The 16735-nt window shown below is 38.3% G+C and overlaps 7 protein-coding genes across 7 annotated transcripts; 4 read left to right on the top strand and 3 right to left on the bottom strand.

The window, feature by feature from the left end:
- Positions 1-118: 118 nt before the first annotated feature.
- L201_002674 (uncharacterized protein) lies at positions 119-1995 on the bottom strand (the record flags this gene model as incomplete). The annotated part of the gene is made up of 8 exons (XM_066218448.1): positions 119-488; positions 601-666; positions 746-815; positions 914-1074; positions 1136-1221; positions 1283-1370; positions 1507-1554; positions 1643-1995. The coding sequence occupies 8 exons, from the start codon at positions 1993-1995 to the stop codon at positions 119-121; spliced, it is 1242 nt and encodes a 413-aa protein (XP_066074545.1).
- A 378-nt stretch (positions 1996-2373) lies between these two features.
- Positions 2374-3425, top strand: L201_002675 (uncharacterized protein; the record flags this gene model as incomplete). Its single annotated transcript, XM_066218449.1, has 3 exons — positions 2374-2667; positions 2766-3037; positions 3137-3425. 3 exons carry the CDS (start codon positions 2374-2376, stop codon positions 3423-3425), a joined length of 855 nt encoding a protein of 284 aa, XP_066074546.1.
- An 838-nt stretch (positions 3426-4263) lies between these two features.
- L201_002676 (uncharacterized protein) lies at positions 4264-5666 on the top strand (the record flags this gene model as incomplete). Its single annotated transcript, XM_066218450.1, has 6 exons — positions 4264-4413; positions 4543-4563; positions 4657-4710; positions 4801-4812; positions 4891-4933; positions 5035-5666. The coding sequence occupies 6 exons, from the start codon at positions 4264-4266 to the stop codon at positions 5664-5666; spliced, it is 912 nt and encodes a 303-aa protein (XP_066074547.1).
- Positions 5667-5878: 212 nt separating this feature from the next.
- L201_002677 (thioredoxin) lies at positions 5879-6615 on the bottom strand (the record flags this gene model as incomplete). Its single annotated transcript, XM_066218451.1, has 5 exons — positions 5879-5928; positions 5991-6048; positions 6146-6266; positions 6350-6414; positions 6484-6615. 5 exons carry the CDS (start codon positions 6613-6615, stop codon positions 5879-5881), a joined length of 426 nt encoding a protein of 141 aa, XP_066074548.1.
- Positions 6616-7039: 424 nt separating this feature from the next.
- On the top strand, positions 7040-9672 carry L201_002678 (uncharacterized protein; the record flags this gene model as incomplete). The annotated part of the gene is made up of 8 exons (XM_066218452.1): positions 7040-7052; positions 7121-7174; positions 7242-7300; positions 7378-7699; positions 7783-8328; positions 8416-8866; positions 8923-9557; positions 9647-9672. 8 exons carry the CDS (start codon positions 7040-7042, stop codon positions 9670-9672), a joined length of 2106 nt encoding a protein of 701 aa, XP_066074549.1.
- A 470-nt stretch (positions 9673-10142) lies between these two features.
- On the bottom strand, positions 10143-13255 carry L201_002679 (uncharacterized protein; the record flags this gene model as incomplete). Its single annotated transcript, XM_066218453.1, has 7 exons — positions 10143-10177; positions 10236-10399; positions 10487-10666; positions 10780-10970; positions 11068-11162; positions 11269-11469; positions 11545-13255. The coding sequence occupies 7 exons, from the start codon at positions 13253-13255 to the stop codon at positions 10143-10145; spliced, it is 2577 nt and encodes an 858-aa protein (XP_066074550.1).
- Positions 13256-13922: 667 nt separating this feature from the next.
- On the top strand, positions 13923-16710 carry L201_002680 (uncharacterized protein; the record flags this gene model as incomplete). The annotated part of the gene is made up of 7 exons (XM_066218454.1): positions 13923-14147; positions 14233-14301; positions 14354-14458; positions 14562-14907; positions 14987-15107; positions 15165-15316; positions 15419-16710. The coding sequence occupies 7 exons, from the start codon at positions 13923-13925 to the stop codon at positions 16708-16710; spliced, it is 2310 nt and encodes a 769-aa protein (XP_066074551.1).
- Positions 16711-16735: the final 25 nt, after the last annotated feature.

Raw genomic sequence — 16735 nt, forward strand, 5'->3', positions numbered from 1 at the left:
TATCACATCTACACAAAATGATATCGCTTCTTGCATATTTTCTACATAGCGGTGCAGATGAATGTATGAACATAACCTGTTGTACTATTATATCATAATGCATAAAATATGTTTATGATCAACCTCTCCATAAATGCATAGAATGATCGTAGAATGAACAACTAGCAATCAAACTATCCTCATCACTGTCTGATCTAGAGGGTAATCTTGACCAATCAACACCATAAGCTAAACTTGTATGATCTTCAAACGTCTTGACAACTTCCCATTTTTGTTCATCTTCTTTCCCTTCCTGCTGTGCATCATCTAGGATATTATCTGTCAATCTGACAATCTTGAAATTATCATGCATACATGCATTCAAGATGTCATTTTCCCTTTTTGATGAAGGATGGAATCTGGTTCTCCATATACCACCACCTAATGGTATAGTTTCAATTGGTTCTTTAGGTGATCTAGTATCGAATATACGTAAATTTTCATCGTAACTACAAATCACACCAGTAAGCGTTCGTCAATGATTGTTTCTGTGTAATGACATTAAGAACATATCGTGTTGCAGAAGATATATTCAGCAGAATTAGCAAATTTGGAACTTACCTCCCTACGGCTAATAGATGTTCTGTGTGCGGTGAGGACGTTATCGTGGTGACTCCAGCATCGAAGCTAATCGTTTCCAGTATATTTTGTCAGTATGGCGTGAAGCATGAAGATTCTGAATCAAAAGTAAAAGCTGATAACGTACTTCTTATTGACCAAAGTTGGTCTGAAAGTTTCCCTCAAATCCCACCTTTTCAGTTTGCAGTCATCACCACCTACAAAAAGATATATCATTCAGTCAGTGATAATAGTAATCAGGAATGGAATGGAACAGATTTGTTATCATCTCAGAAGATGTTCGATCGACACTCACCGGACCATACCGTGTTAGAATCCCAATTATCAAAACTAGTTATCCAGGGTTCGAAATCATGGGCTTTCCAACTTGATTCGATCTCCCATCCGGTCTGAGTAGGGGTTAGATGCGATAGATTACCATTAGACAGAGAAGTGATAATCGTAGATGGTGCAGATCTGCAATGTTTTTGATCATCAGCTCATGCAAAGCAAGTTGCTAGACCAGAATAAAACGTACGGATTCAATCGATTTGACCAATCTAACGATAGACATAATATCAATTCGTCATCTACTTGAATTGGTTCTACTTCTTCCAGTCGCTTCTGTATACGTTGATACCTATCAGCTACGAGATACTTTGCTTCGAAACTCAGCAAGACTCACCGTCTGAGGATTTAAGGCGTACAATGTTACGTGACCTTTAGCATCCCCTACACCTAATGTGGGTTTGCCATTATCAAGGTGCGGTGCCCTGCAGTGAGATTCATAAGTCAATTCGATGTCAATTCCTATGGTCCAAAGACAGCTTGAGAAGTCTCTTGACATGACTCGTTGACATAGTCTTTCTTTGGGAATTCCATGGCATATGAGCTCGAACGACAACTTACCATCTTGTGTCTAGTATAGCTGGAGTTTCTATCCTTTGTATCTCTTCTCTGCGATTACACAAACAAAAGCTATAAGTAAGTGCTGCCTTATGATATTTGATATGCACTAGAGTAGAGACAGCTCATAATCACCCACAAAGAATCGTCCTCGCCGACTTGAAAGACTAGTAATCTTCCAACCCTTTGTGTAGGTTTACTAGGTCCTGCATCTATCTCATCATCCTCATCTTCACTATCACTTCTCTCAATGTTGTCGGTCGATTTAGGCTGTTCCTCAGGTTTGACAATTTGGTAAGTACCACAAACGAAAATATCTTGATATCCTTCGAATGGACACCATTCTATCGAATCTGCCGAATAGATCGTATCGATATAGGCTAATGATTTGGCTAAATAAAAATCTGAGACAGTAAAATTCCGGTCAGTTCGAGCCGTAATGACAACAAATCCACGGCACAGGAATGATCTAACTGGGTATTCACCTTGCATAACTCGTACAGATCTACAGCTTTCCTCAGTACTTACCGCAAGGATATATTTATATGTCACAATTTGATTATATCCTTGAACATTTTTTTTAATTGCTTTTCTGCATTTGATCAACAATTCAGGTAAATAAGTTATTTACAATTAACAGATTTCGCTCGATATATACAGTCATAGTCACGTGATCTACATGACATCATCAAAATGTGGAGACTCCGCATAAAACCAGTCCACTTTCGATCCCTATCAAAAGTATAGTTAGCTAGCTAGTCGAAGATCGCTTTACAGTTACAACCTTGAGAGGGATGTTCATTTTATCTAGAGACATAACATGCAATTTATCAGCTAAGAAGCGAAACGGACAGAAGAAAAATCGACGAAATGTCAGTAGCTATCATACAAGGAGCATCAGGGTCAATTGGATTTGCATTGGCCCAACATATACTTCGGCATACGAATTTATCGGTTTACGCTTTAACTCATCAACCGAAATCTCAAGAAACCGAATTATCAGAACGAATTTTCCAGGGCTCAAACATTAAAGACAAAGAGCGGCTGAGTGTCCTAGGCGAAATTGATATAAGTGAAGAAAGAGGATTACAGGATGCAGCGAAATTAGTTGAAGAACGTGAAGGCAAAGATAAAGTTAGATTGATAACTTGTATGGCTGGAATAGTGAGTATTTTTGCTCTCACTTTCTTACTATATGTGTTTTGTTTGAAGATTTCTGCATGGACCATAACCACTGATCAATCTCTGATACGATTTTTCAGCTGCATGCCGAAAAATCATTATCATCTATTGATCCATCTAAAGCACTAAGGCAATTTCAGATCAATACTTTAGGTCATCTATTAACTTATAAACACTTTGTTCCCTTGATACCATCAAAGAAGAATTTTGAAAAATTGTCTTCTGAATGGTCATCATCAGGAGATCCCGCTAAGGGTTTAGTACATTCTAGAAATAGTTTGTGTTTATCAATGAGTGCAAGAGTAGGTAGTATATCAGATAACGAGAGAGGTGGTTGGTATTCTTATAGAGCGTGAGTATACTGAATCTGATAACCTATTAGATAAATAATTTCGAGTTTCCGATATCTGTCTTTTCTGATTATAGCTAAAATTTAACCCATTATGTTCAGATCAAAAGCAGCAACAAATCAAATAACACGTACGTTAGAGCACGAATTAATCAATAAAAATTCATCTGCTTTAGCTATAGGGTATCATCCTGGAACAGTTATAACAAGCTTTACAAAACCGGTTATAGGAGAAAATGCTAAGCCTGATCCATCAAATGGCAGGTTCGATCTGAAACAAGCTATAGATAAAATGACTAATGTTATGAGTAAAGCTAAAAGGCATGATGATGCCAATGAGAAATGGGGTGGTAGATGTTTCGATTGGAAAGGTGAAAGGATCCAATGGTAAACTCAACCATAAAAACGGCCGTGGAATGTCAATAAGCCAGTCCAAGGAGATCAGGAGGAGAATGCTATGCGGGCAGTTGCAGCTGAAGCTGAGTTCTTGTACTAGCTGAAATCCGATCTCATAGCACTTGGAGATTTTATGAGGCAACTCAGAGGAATGTTGGGAAGTAGCAATGTTAATTTAGACTGAGTACAATGGCAAGGTAAACGCCATAGAATACAATCTCTCAACCATGTTGTAACACCAATCTTCAATTTGACACATGTATCATACATTTTAGAACATCCTTTGACATCAATTGCAAGTACACCGTCGCAAGACCTAGCCCTCCTTTGCGGTACTTCTTTTGAGACATATCATTCTAATATTACAACATCTCTACCTTGGCTGTAGGTATGAAAACAACGCTTTACTCGAACTATTCCATAAAAGGTTTTTCTCGCTTTCACTGTTCAGCATATCTACTACTTGGCAACAGACGAATTCTAAAAGTCGGAGGCTACCCTTAAACGCAAAAAAAAAACAAAAAAAAAGACCGTACATACAAAGTCAAAATATTGTAAGCACTAGACAGAGAGAGAAAAAACGAAGAAAAAACCCCCAAACAGTGATAAGCCTCCAACAGGTAACACTCTGTCGAAAGCCAACTTGTACACTCATTTAATCACTATATACTCCTTATCAAAGCCAAATAAACTCACAACCCTACTCAATAACCAATAATCATTTTGAAAAAGTAAAAATAGCAGAAATCATTATAAAAAACAACTCATCTTGCAGTAGCACCGGATTATTGCTATATCTTGACTCAATTTTCCAACATAGCTCGAATCGTAAAATGGCTCCGATAGATTTCGGTGATGTTGGAGGAGCGATAAAAGGTGCTGCTGATACAGCTGTTGATGGTGCAAAAGGAGTTGTAGAGACTGCGACATCAGGTGCAGGAGGTGCTGCTAAAACTGCTGCCGGGGCTGTGGCAACTGCTACGGTAAGTTGTGGTCTGATCAACACCTCTTCGACCATTTCCTTTCATCTTTCAGTCCCGTTTGCTCGGTGGAAGTTGTTTTTGCGTGTTGATCAAGATATGAACTGATTTTCAGAATTCCTTCTTGAACAGAGTGCGGTCAACGGGGTAAAAGTAAGTGGTTTTCTCTGACGTTCTACCCTATAATGATAGTTTTGTCAATTGAACCGCCTTTGGTGTGACTGCTAACCATGTCTCTTCGAATAGGGTCAATTCGATGATGCCGAGGGGATGTTAGGGATGTTCACGAAAATGCAAGATGTAAGTATCATATATTGAGTCAGAGTCATATCATAAATGGAAGAAAGAATCCAGAATTGACCTTATCCCTTTGTTTTCCGATCATTACAGTTCATCACCAAAGTAAGTCATATTTACTTCTAATCTGAAATTTAGAGGATGCCAGAATAACCATATACATTGTGGTTAAACTCACTATAGATCCAAGAAGCATGGGATAAATATCGTTATTTAATTATTTTCAGTATGTCCACCTCTTCTCGTTCAGACCTATTTCCGTTTTCGTAGCTGTGGTTGGGCAGCAGACCAATAAGAACTGATACTTCAATTTCCATTCTTTTCCAGTCGTTTGCTTCATCATTTTCATTTACGTTTTCGCAACATTGTATTGTTGTTATCATTTTATACATGATTGTTTTAGATGTGGATGTTGTTGTATTAGTTGTACATATAAATTTGAAAAATATTTATGGAAACATAGAGGACCTTGTATTTCATGTTTATGTAAACCATGTAGATCAAAAGAAAGTAAATATTCAACAAATGAAAATGGTGGTGAAAAAGGTAGAATTAAAAAAGAAAAACAAGATTATCATAAATGTTCTTCATATTGTTTGAAAATTATACCAAAAACAACAAAAATGGAATTAGAAAAACAACATGGTAATTTAAGAAAAGGTTGGTTTGATTCAACTTATTTTTTCGCAAGATCATGTGGTAGATTTGAATTACCTGAAAATCCAAATGAAAAGTTGAATTATCATTGGTATGGAAAAGAAAATTCTTTTCAACATAAATATTTCTTTAGATTCTGTGTATCATCAAGTTCAAGTAAAAAAGATGAAAAATTAGATGCAGAATACGATAAATTAGCTAAAAAGAACAAGTTTTGGAAAAAGCTAGAGAAGACTAATGCTGAAAATTGGAAAGATAGAGTACCTAAATCATGGGTTTATAAGAAAGGTCTAAGAATTTGAGGGTTTGATCAGTATTTTGCAGTTTAGTGATGATGAAAAATGTTTTTCGATCAGACATTATCACTTGTATGCCAGCAGAGTGTAGACAGCCGGTTAAAATCGTTGCCTTTGGAGTTATCGGGAACTTATCAATGGTGTTGAAGCTGACATCCCACAATCTCCATTACACCAATATTTCTCAAAGTGTGATGCATATCGATTCCAAAATGTGCTTAGAGCATACCAAGGAATTTTTTGATATCAGCGTCACCTCGGAAACCAACTAAGGATAATCTTCAGCTATATTACCATGCTACGAGTAAACAGAGAAAAGCCTCATCTCACCGAATTTATTTTTCACAGCACCATTCTTAAAAGCAACCACTGTTGGTAAAGCGGATACCTATGATAGGACAAAAATGGTCAGCACTTATATGACTGAATCATTCATAAAGCTTTGTCCTGCGAATGAATGAGATGATAATAGATAGAATACTCACCTTGAATTTAGCTGCTAAATCTGGGTAATCATCTACATTTACAGTCATTAGATCATATCCTGATTCTGGACCAGTATGACTTTTGAGTAAAGGTGTGAGTACTCGACATGGCTGACACCATCTGCGTTATAGAACAGTTATATCAGCTGTAAACTCCAATATCACTTCGAGAGAGATAATAGTCCGACGATTTAGCTGACTTACTCAGCATAAAAATCAACTAAAACAGGTTTAGCATTGGCTTCATCTAAAGCTCGTTTTGTGAAAGCCTTTTATGTATGTCAGAATACCAGCTGGTAGCAGATAGCAGATAGTAGATAACATGGTAGCTAGCTTACCTCATCATTAGCATCTAAGAAATGATCTCTCGCTATTCTAGAAGCGTGGAAGGATCTTTGAATGAGCGCCGGTTGAATGGATGGTCCTGCTTTAGCAAGAGGGCGAGCGGATCTGATGACTTGAGAGAACATTTCGTTTTGATTCTTTGAGGGGTTTCAATGATCTTGAGGAATTGGAGCCACCTGACCTTTGTGGGATTAAGTTGAGAAAGTTTTTAGCTTTTGTAAAAAGAAGTATGTAGAGGGGAAATGCATATTAATCAGCTTTGTCAAGAGTAAAATCTCGAATTCTATCTCGCTCCTCGCTGATGTCAAAGTCATGGATGATCCCAATCATGTTAAGAGGCGGCGATGTCCGTCAGTGAGATGGCCTCCACTTTTGTGGACTTTTTCAAAACAAAAGTTGATGATGAATTTCTGAAATACTTTATGGTGATGCCTAGGACTTCTATCCAGAGTATTCTTGATCAATTAAACTGTACTCATATTGAATTGACTAATCCATGAGATAACATCAGAACAACGAGAAGAAAAGAATAGATAACTCCACCTAAAAATGCCGAAAGCAAGTAAGTTAAACTTTGCCTCTGAATGGCTTTTGCCGCCTATCGAACTAATTTTTCGATGTGAATTTTAGACAAGCAATCCAAGGGACCTAAAGGCAAGGTATATGCTCTACCTTCAGCGCAAAGTGAGTCACAAATCCCAAACCTATATTCTTTATTGATATGTACGACTGACTCAGTCATATAATGTAGAGAAGAAAGGATTGGGTTTACCGAAATTACATTCTTTAGCAGATAAACAGAAAGCAAAGGTCAGTGCGTTTTCTGTTGAAAAGTTTACCTTAAGATGAGTTACATCAAGCTAACGATGGTGATCCTTGATATCCAGGTCGGTACAAGTACAGCTTCTCATCCGACACCACAGTCTTTAGCGAGTCTATCAGCTGCAGATCAATATGGACCTGAATCAAGTGGAGAAGGCTTTGGTGGAATATCATTTTATGAACCTATAGATGCTTCGTTAACAACGAGAGATTCCTCATCAAAGGCATTTATGAGAGAATTAAGAAAAGTCATAGAAAGAAGTGATGTTATTATACAAGTTTTAGATGCTAGAGATCCTGATGGCACAAGAAGTAGATGGGTAGAAGAGGAAGTAAGGAAAAGGGATGCTCAAGGTAAAAAGTTGTTGGCGGTGGTTAATAAGATTGGTGAGTTTCCAAGAGTGATCAATATTAACAATTTGAGATTTTGTTCTGATCAACGCTAATACTGAACTCTCGATGATTGGCAGATCTTGTACCTAGAGCAAATCTAGAAGCATGGTTAAAGCACCTAAAACACTCATTCCCTACTATGCCATTCAAATCATCTACTCAAAATCAAAGACAACATTTATCACAAGTTGCTGTACCGTTATCTCAACCTTCTACTGTTCCTGGACAAAAAGTTGGAGAATTACCTGCTTTACCTACAACATCATCAAGTTTAGGTGCACCTGCATTATTACATTTATTAAAACAATATGCATTATCAACACCACATTCTTCATTGACTGTTGGTGTGGTAGGTTATCCAAATGTAGGTAAATCATCTTTGATAAATTCTTTAAAAAGATCGAGAGCATGTGCAGTAGCTTCAATGCCAGGTAAAACTCGTGTTGTACAAGAGGTCGTTTTAGATAAAGGTGTTAAAATTTTAGATTGTCCAGGTGTTGTTCTGGAAGATATAGGTAGAATAACTTCCGAAGGTAATGAAGAAGGTAAAAAAAGGAAACAAGCTGAAATAATGTTAAGAAACTGTATTAAAGCTGAACTCGTAGAAGATCCAATCTCACCAGGTAAGTTATTCTTCCCGATGTTCAAGTGATTGAAACGATCTCATTTTGGCATAAAAGCTGATACTCAAATGACGACAATCTAAATAGTCGAAGTGATATTAACTAAAGTTGATCCCTTACAATTACAAAAATTGTATAATATACCACCATATGAAGGTGTAAGAGATTTTTTGATTAAAATAGCTTTGACAAGAGGTAGGTTAGGTAAAGGTGGTATACCAGATATAGAAGGATCAGCAGTACAGATTTTAAGGGACTGGAATTCAGGTAAAATCTTATATTACACTACACCACCTGCAGTTCATTCTTCTTCTGCACCATCACAGCAGAAATCAACCACATCCACAACAATAATGTCAACGGCAGCAGTCGCAAATGGTGAAGATGATATACAGATGGATGGTGATAAAGTTGGTGATGCGAAAATCTTGAATACTTTAAGTGAAGCTTTCACTCTAGATGGATTATTCGATAATTTGGGTGATGAAGCTGCTTGGGAAGGTGAAGAGGCTGCAGATGCTCAAGCAATGATTGAATAGTAAGTCATGTAACAATAAAGTATAATCAAAATCAAAGCTGACGTTACCTCTATAGCGCCGATGTTGAGCCACCTATTCCCTCAAATGAAAATGTTGCACCAATACCGAAACCAATACAACAGTCGTTCAACTTCAACTCAGATTCAGAAGACGACGATGACGATGACGACTCTGAAGCTGGATCATCTACATTCAGACCACCAGCTATCAATTCGGCTCCTATCGCTTCTTCTTCTTCAGCTACATCAAATTCTATGCAGCCGGTATATACACGTCAAGCAGGTGGAATTCAAAGAAACAGATTGTTCACTTCTGAAGAATTAGCTGTATTACCTTCAGGTATATTAGATCGCACAAAAGCTAAAGCAGCTTTGAAAAAAGCTAAAAAGAGAAAAATGGCAATAGAAAAAACTGAAGGTGAACTAATGTTAGGATTCATGGATATGGATGTTGAAGAACCTCAAGCTGAATTACATGAACTTGATGAAAATGAAATTGAGATTGGCGTATATAAAGGTGAAGGTGTATTAAGTAGAAAGAGCAAGAAAGAAAAGAGAAAAGAAAAGAAAGCTAAAGAAATTCAACAAAGAAGAGAACAGAAATCCGTATTTGAGATGGATCAAGATATTGGTATGGATGAAGAAGATAAGAAAGAGAAAGATTTCGCTAATTTCTTATCTAATATGGGAGGTAAGTGTATCTTCGCATTATATATATTTACGGACATTTCAATCAGGAAAAAAAAGCTAACGAAGTTTTCGGATGGTTTTCTCCTTTAGCTGATGAGTCGGATGAAGAATTATAGATCCAGGTGCCAACAGGTGTGGGACATTTTGGCTCGACTTGAATGATTATACTTCGATATTCATGCGATGTTACTATGATACAAATTCGTATTTGATGAGATATGTTATATGATGCATCCTCGTCTTTTCTTTCCTCATCGTTATCCTTTCTGTACGAGAAACAGGTTATGCTATTTGACAAGTTACCGTATTGTACATCCATCACAGTTCCAGGTCCACTTAATTTACCGTTCCTTGACTGTTATTAATTTGACTGATCAAGATACTTGATGTAAACACTATGACATCCTTGTACACACTGTTTTCTACCTTTTTGAGTATACACAAGCTACTATGAACATGATCCAATCTCGGCGTGGTTCCTTGACTTAAATTTTGTTGATGGATGTACCCTGTAAACGTTGAAAACGAAGCACGTGCGATCGTCACAATCGTAGTATTCCCCAGCTGGCAGCCGAGAGAAGGAAGGTTATATCTTCTCAAAGGCGAAACCCATATAGAGATCTACAAAACGATCATCAGCAACGGCGATACTCTGATCAAGGTGAACTTGACAACTTACTTGCAGCCTCCCACTGATCTTCATCCATTGCAGATTCACCTGCTTCATTCACTACACCCATTTTACCTAATAAAGGACCAAAATCACGACTTTCTTTTTCTTCCTGTAATATGTCATGGAAAGGTTTTTTGTAAACTAGTTTCAATCTATATTCCATTGCTAGACTGTTTACATGACAATCACGTAAATAAGGTATCAGTACTTCGAAAGACCATAGTGAAGATTGTGGTGCAATAACATTCTTAACTTACGATACGAAATTTTCCCAATCTACAACGTATTCAGGAACATCTTCCACAGCATCCATTAAGAAAAATCTATATTGATGTCCATATATACCTTTGTGTTTCCGTTCTGAGAATTGTACAAAATAACACGAATTGCCAAATTTTAACTCTTCATCCTCTTCAGGTAATTCATTTAGTTTGGACCTACATCAGATAAAAACGACGTGTCAGCAAATTTTCCGGTGAAAACGGATACAGTTCAGTCGCTTGACAGTACTGTCCTGTTGGTTTTATCTATAAAAGGGAAAATAACTTACAACAACAATTCAGCATTAGGTATAGTACCTATAAATTTCCCACCTTTACGTAGATATCTTGAAACATTTTCGATCATCATTCTGACTTTCGAAACTGATTCAAATGCGTAATGCATACAGAACTGCATTGTAACATTATCGTAAAGATCTTTCTGTTGAAGTTGTTCAGGTAGTATATCGCCGAGGGGTTTCTACAACCAAGAGGCAGAATCATGTATCAGTTGTGTATTTTTGCCTAGAGAATCTGCTTTGCCAAATTCGTTATACAAAAAAGGAAATTCCACTTACGGAATAACAGTCATAGGCAAAGAAATAACCATCGAATCTACCTCCCATCCTTTGATATCTTTCGTGAGCTTGCTGAACCGATGTTTCGGCGATATCTGCGACAATAATAGCCATTTGTATTAGTTTATAGCACTTTGATCAGTAGCCAAATGTGTAATCGTCACGGTATGAAATGAAATAACAGAGAAGTGTGGTACTTACCCAGACCGACATATAGCATAATCCTAGCCTGTTTCCATTTATTCAAGTCACCGCCCTTTCCACAACCTATATCCAATACTTTTCCTTGACGTTGAGCGAATTTTCCAATTAAGACAGATTTGATCCAATTGTTGAATTTTTTCAAACCGATGATTGGTGAAAATTCTCTACCTTCAACGCCAACTTCAGGTCGTGAATTATCTATTGGAAAGGGAATTTGAAACACGTTAGATCTATTATTTGATTGAATCCTCACAACCAAGAATAATTGCTTACAATGATCCGCTACAGCAGCGTTATTTCCAATATAATGCGTTTCGCTAACTTTCCGCCTTTGCAGATCTTGACCATAACCTTGACTATATTCAGCTTCATCTCTATCCATGGGTCTTTTCAAACGATTCTGATTCTGATTCTCATTTTGTACACCATTTCCTGTAGGTCTTCTACCTCTGGTCAAACTTCCTCTGGGGGCGCCACCGGGAGTAGTCAATGGTTCATCAAATGAAGGAGGATAGGCGCCATGATTACCTCCACCACCATAGGCTGATCCTGGCGTAGGTGTGACTGAGGGTCTACCTAGAGAAGCTCTATCATCTACATAGCTCTGTGATCTATTATACCTTGAATAATCATCGTCTCCATCGTTGTTTTGAGGTGGGAAATAAGATGTACTATCTTCATTTGGTAGACTTGACCTCGACCCAGGTGAGGGTCCAGACCACGATGGTAAAGGTTTTTTGGCTTTCCTTTTCCTTAATGGATTGTTCTGCTGCGACATACTCTTATAATACGCTAATTCATCTGCTTCAATCGGTCTAGTGATATTTCCCGGTTGACTCATTCTATTGGGGTTGTATGGTATACCTTTGATAATAGGAGAAGGTGATCTTATAGGTGTCAATTGGTGTACGGGATAAGCTGATGCAGAACTTTGACTTGATCTACGTATTGGAGTAGGTCCAGCAACAGAAGAATCAGTATAATGTCTACCACTTGCTGAATTTGATGAGGAGGGTCTAGGTTGATCTTCCGATAATCTGCGAGTGGAAGTTGTTGGTGATATCATTTGATGAGATTGTGGTTGATATCCAAATGGATGAGAAGAACTTGAGGATGAACCAGGTCTAGAGGAACTGCCGTAAGGTAAAGGTTGATGTTGACTTCTGGGTGAGACAGAGATCGAAGGTGAACGCATAGGTAAAGGTTGATATGCTCCTCCAGGTGTACGTTGTTCATAAGCATACGTGTCCTGAGGATGTATAGGTTGTTGAGGAGGTAACATGGTTCTTTGCTGCTGCTGTTGGTGTTGTAATTGGACTGGTGACTCCCTTCTATGTACTTGTGAATGAGGATATGATGGTTCACCATACTGTACAGGATAAGCTTGATCATGTATAAGTTGATGATGTTGTTGTGGTAGATGTGTTGTAATTTTCGGAGGACTCATTTGCGGATGAGGTGATCTCGAAGTAGTTGATCTTGATCTAGGATACGCTGAAGCTGGTGTAGCAGGTGTCAAAAAACCATTTGGGTCCAACATATGTTGTCTTGATCCAGGTGATGGATTGGAAGGTGATGATCTAGGTAAAGAAGAATTCGAATTGGTTTTAGATATAGGTTGAGTTGTTGATGTATTATTTAATAATCTGTTAATATGCGTTCTTGATCCTGATAACTCATCGTTTTCTTCAGGTATAGAAGAAACTGATGCGGTTCTATCGCTTCCTCTACGTGATTCTGGCATAGGTCCATCATTTAATAATCCTCTTAAACTACTTGAGCCAGATCCTGCTGGAGGTGGTGGTGAATACGATAAAGAATGCTGTGTGGATAATGATGGTCTACCATTTGAATATACTTCATCTCGATCATTGTTCAATATCCCTCCTCCGTAGGCTGTAGATGGTGTAGGATATTTGAAAGGGTCGTTCTTGACTACTGATGGTGAAGGAACTTCACAATCTCGTATTGGGTCATAAACCATGGTGTTTGACTGTTCTTCTTGACCTTTCTAAACACTGCAGCCTTATTTCACCACTGGTATTCGTTAATGCTAGGCTCGTGTTGACTGTTGATATGACAGCTTTATTTGCCTTTATCCAAGGGCGGCAAGTTTATTTATAAATTCGGAATAATAATGAGCGAAAAAAATAAGAGAGTGACTAGTTGAATTGATCTGATTTGTAAGATACCTTATTGTGACATCTCGATGACTGTTTATACTTGGTAAATTGAGGATAATAAGTTCAATGGTAAGATGGGCTATGATGGAATAGATGTATGTGCTGTTGTAATGTTATTGTTATTGTTGTTGTTTACTTATATATTAAATTGTGTATGTGTAAGTCAATTATATGGATTGAACATGAGGTGAAGAATTGAAAAGTGAAAACATAACACACTACTAGCATATGGTGACCTGAACGTGGCACTTTTATCTAACTGCGCTAACGGCGTTTTATAGGTACAGTATGTAGACTATGTAGACATTAATCTCCGGGTCTATCTTATATCTTCTTGTCTTTCTTCTTTCTCATTACTTTCTTCATAGAATTTGTTATGAACAATCACAAATATGCATAGGCAACTGCAGTCAGACTAGGAATTACAGCTAAGAATACGATAAATTATTCATAATTCAGAATCAAGAGATGGTCGCGACAACAAACTCAATAGCCGGTCCATCTAGAGCTCGAGGACAAGATTCATGGTTTCCGACAAAGTATCTAGAACCAAATCACCCTGATAACGAAGAAGTGCATGAACAAGCTGCATATCAAGCTGCAGTAACTAGACAAGGTGGTGATGACAGGAAAAGAAAGATAAAACCTAGAAGAGCGGTTGATTATCAAGGAAGTGTGATAAAATGGAGAATGGTAAGTAAGAGTTGACAAAAATTGTATCTAGTCTTCATGACGATTTGGATTATAGCTAATTTCTTGTTACGGTCATTTATGATAGTTGACGAAATTGAAAGGTATAAATGAATATAGACCTTCGGTACATCCAAATCCCTCTGACATAGTAAATGTGAGCTGTTCCGCGCTAAACATACTTGTGATGTGAGCTTATTGAGTTACAGTTATTACCGGCTGCTGCTCTGCGATTGAATCCATCTACATCGATATGTGATCAATGGGTACATACATCGATAAATAAAGAAAGGTCGCCTACTAGAGTTGTTCAAGTGAGTACATTCAACATCCATCCTCAGCTGATTTCGCAATTTTTATGTAAATGAGGCGGGAATCGTATTAACGATGTTTTTCTCAAATATCACTTATTTACAGTGGACACCAGATGCAAGAAGATTATTAACAGGAAATGATAAAGGACAATTCACATTATGGAATGGAGCATCATTCAATTATGAATCAATTACACAAGTACATGATGATAGTATAAGATCATTTACATATTCACATAATGGTCAAGCATTAGTTTCAACAGATAAATTAGGTACAATAAAATATTTCACACCACATTTAACAAATATTCACGGTTTTCAAGGTCATAGAGAAGCTTGTCATGGTGTTTCTTGGTCACCGAATGATGAAAGATTCGTTTCAGGTGGTGATGATGGTTTAGTTAAAATTTGGTCTTATAGAGAAGCTAGAGAAGAAAAAGTTTTAAGCGGTATGTTTTAATAGAAAGTTGAAATTGAACCCTTACTCTCGTTTCTGTGAGCTAACATGAGATATCTTCACGCTCTCAGGTCACGGGTGGGATGTGAGATGTGTAGATTGGCATCCTACAAAAGGTTTAATAGTTAGTGGAAGTAAAGATATGTTGGTCAAATTTTGGGATCCAAGGACAGGGAAAGACTTGAGTACGCTGTAAGCTTTGAAATCTTCAAAAATGGTGAAGAACAGAAGCTTATCTTGTAAACACAGGCATTCCTCTAAATCGACGATAAACACTTGTGTATGGAGTCCGGAAGGTCATCTCGTTGCTACAGCTGGTGGTGATGCGGTAGTTAGATTATTTGATATACGGACATTCAAGGAATTGGACGCGATGAAGGGACATACTAAGGAGATCAACTGTAAGTTACCGAGACATAATAAACGTCAACAACGTGTAAAAGGTTTCAAGTATGGTCTTTGGGCATCGGCCTCGGCTAATCACTCTGTCGATCATAATATAGGTCTCGAATGGCATCCAATACATCATTCACTATTCACTACTGGGGATTCAGCAGGTACAATAAATCATTATTCATTGACATCACCTAACCCATCTGAACCAATAACATCCTTGACATCAGCACATGAGGATGCAGTATTTTCATTATCTTATCATCCTTTAGGACATTTATTGTGTTCTGGATCAAAAGATTTTACAGCAAGATTTTGGCAAAGAGCTAGACCAAGTGGTGGACACGAAAAAGATAGATGGCACTTAGGTGAAGAAAGAGCTTTAGCAAATAAATTAGAATCACAACAACAACAACAAGATCATGGTTGGTCAAATCAGAAGATTACAGATCCTTCAATTGGTGAAAAGGATAACAAGCCTGGTGAAATCGGTTTACCTGGTTTATCAAATTTAGTTGCTGCGGTAAATGCCAAAGTCGGTACCACCAATATAAATGGTAATGGTATTTCTATAAACGATACACCAAATAACTCAAATGGATTACCTGGTTTACCAGGCTTAGGAGCCTATACGAATAACAGAGAATCTGCAACCACAACAAATCCTTTACCTATACCTATACCAATACATCCGTCAAGACAGAATCAATTCGCCGCAGGACCAGGAGACGGGTTCGGAGGTAATGCTTCAGGAGGAGGAGGCATAGGTGGTGGAAGAGGTAGAGCACCACTGCCTAGTCAGGGTGATATGTTACGACAGAATGGGGTCGATGGATTCACTCACAATGGTTTCGATAGAGACGGTCCTCCAGGCGGAGCTAGTGGAGGTGGAGGTAGAAGGGAAGGCGGAAGAAGAAATGGAGGTGGAGGTGGACGATTTGGTGGTGATAGAGGTCCAAGAAGTGGAAATGGATTTGATGGGGGACGAAATGGTCCTCCTGGTGGTGGTAATGCGCCTGGATATGGAGGATCAGGTGGACCTGTGGGAGGAGGTGGTGGCGGTGGATACGGTGGACCACCTTCAGGATACGGTACAGGACCAGGACAAGGTGGATTCGGCGCACAACAACCTCATCAACTGTATGCTGCTGGGCCCGGTCAAGGTCACGGTCAAAATGGTTATGCGACACCGGGTGGTGGAGGCGGATATGGACAACAAAGTCAAGGCTATGGTCCACCTCAAGGTGGTCATGGTGGCCCAGCACCTCCTGGACAAGGATATGGTGCGCCACCTCCGCCGCAGAACTCAGGTAGAGCTCCTTTACCTCAAGGATATCCATCACAAGGCTTTGAAGGGAATGGAGGAGGGTATGGTGGGGGTGGTGGAAATGGTTGGAGGTAGAATATCTCACTTGACTCTGTTTAGA

The sequence above is a fragment of the Kwoniella dendrophila genome, chromosome 3, assembly GCF_036810415.1.
Source record: "Kwoniella dendrophila CBS 6074 chromosome 3, complete sequence".
NCBI lineage: Eukaryota > Fungi > Basidiomycota > Tremellomycetes > Tremellales > Cryptococcaceae > Kwoniella > Kwoniella dendrophila.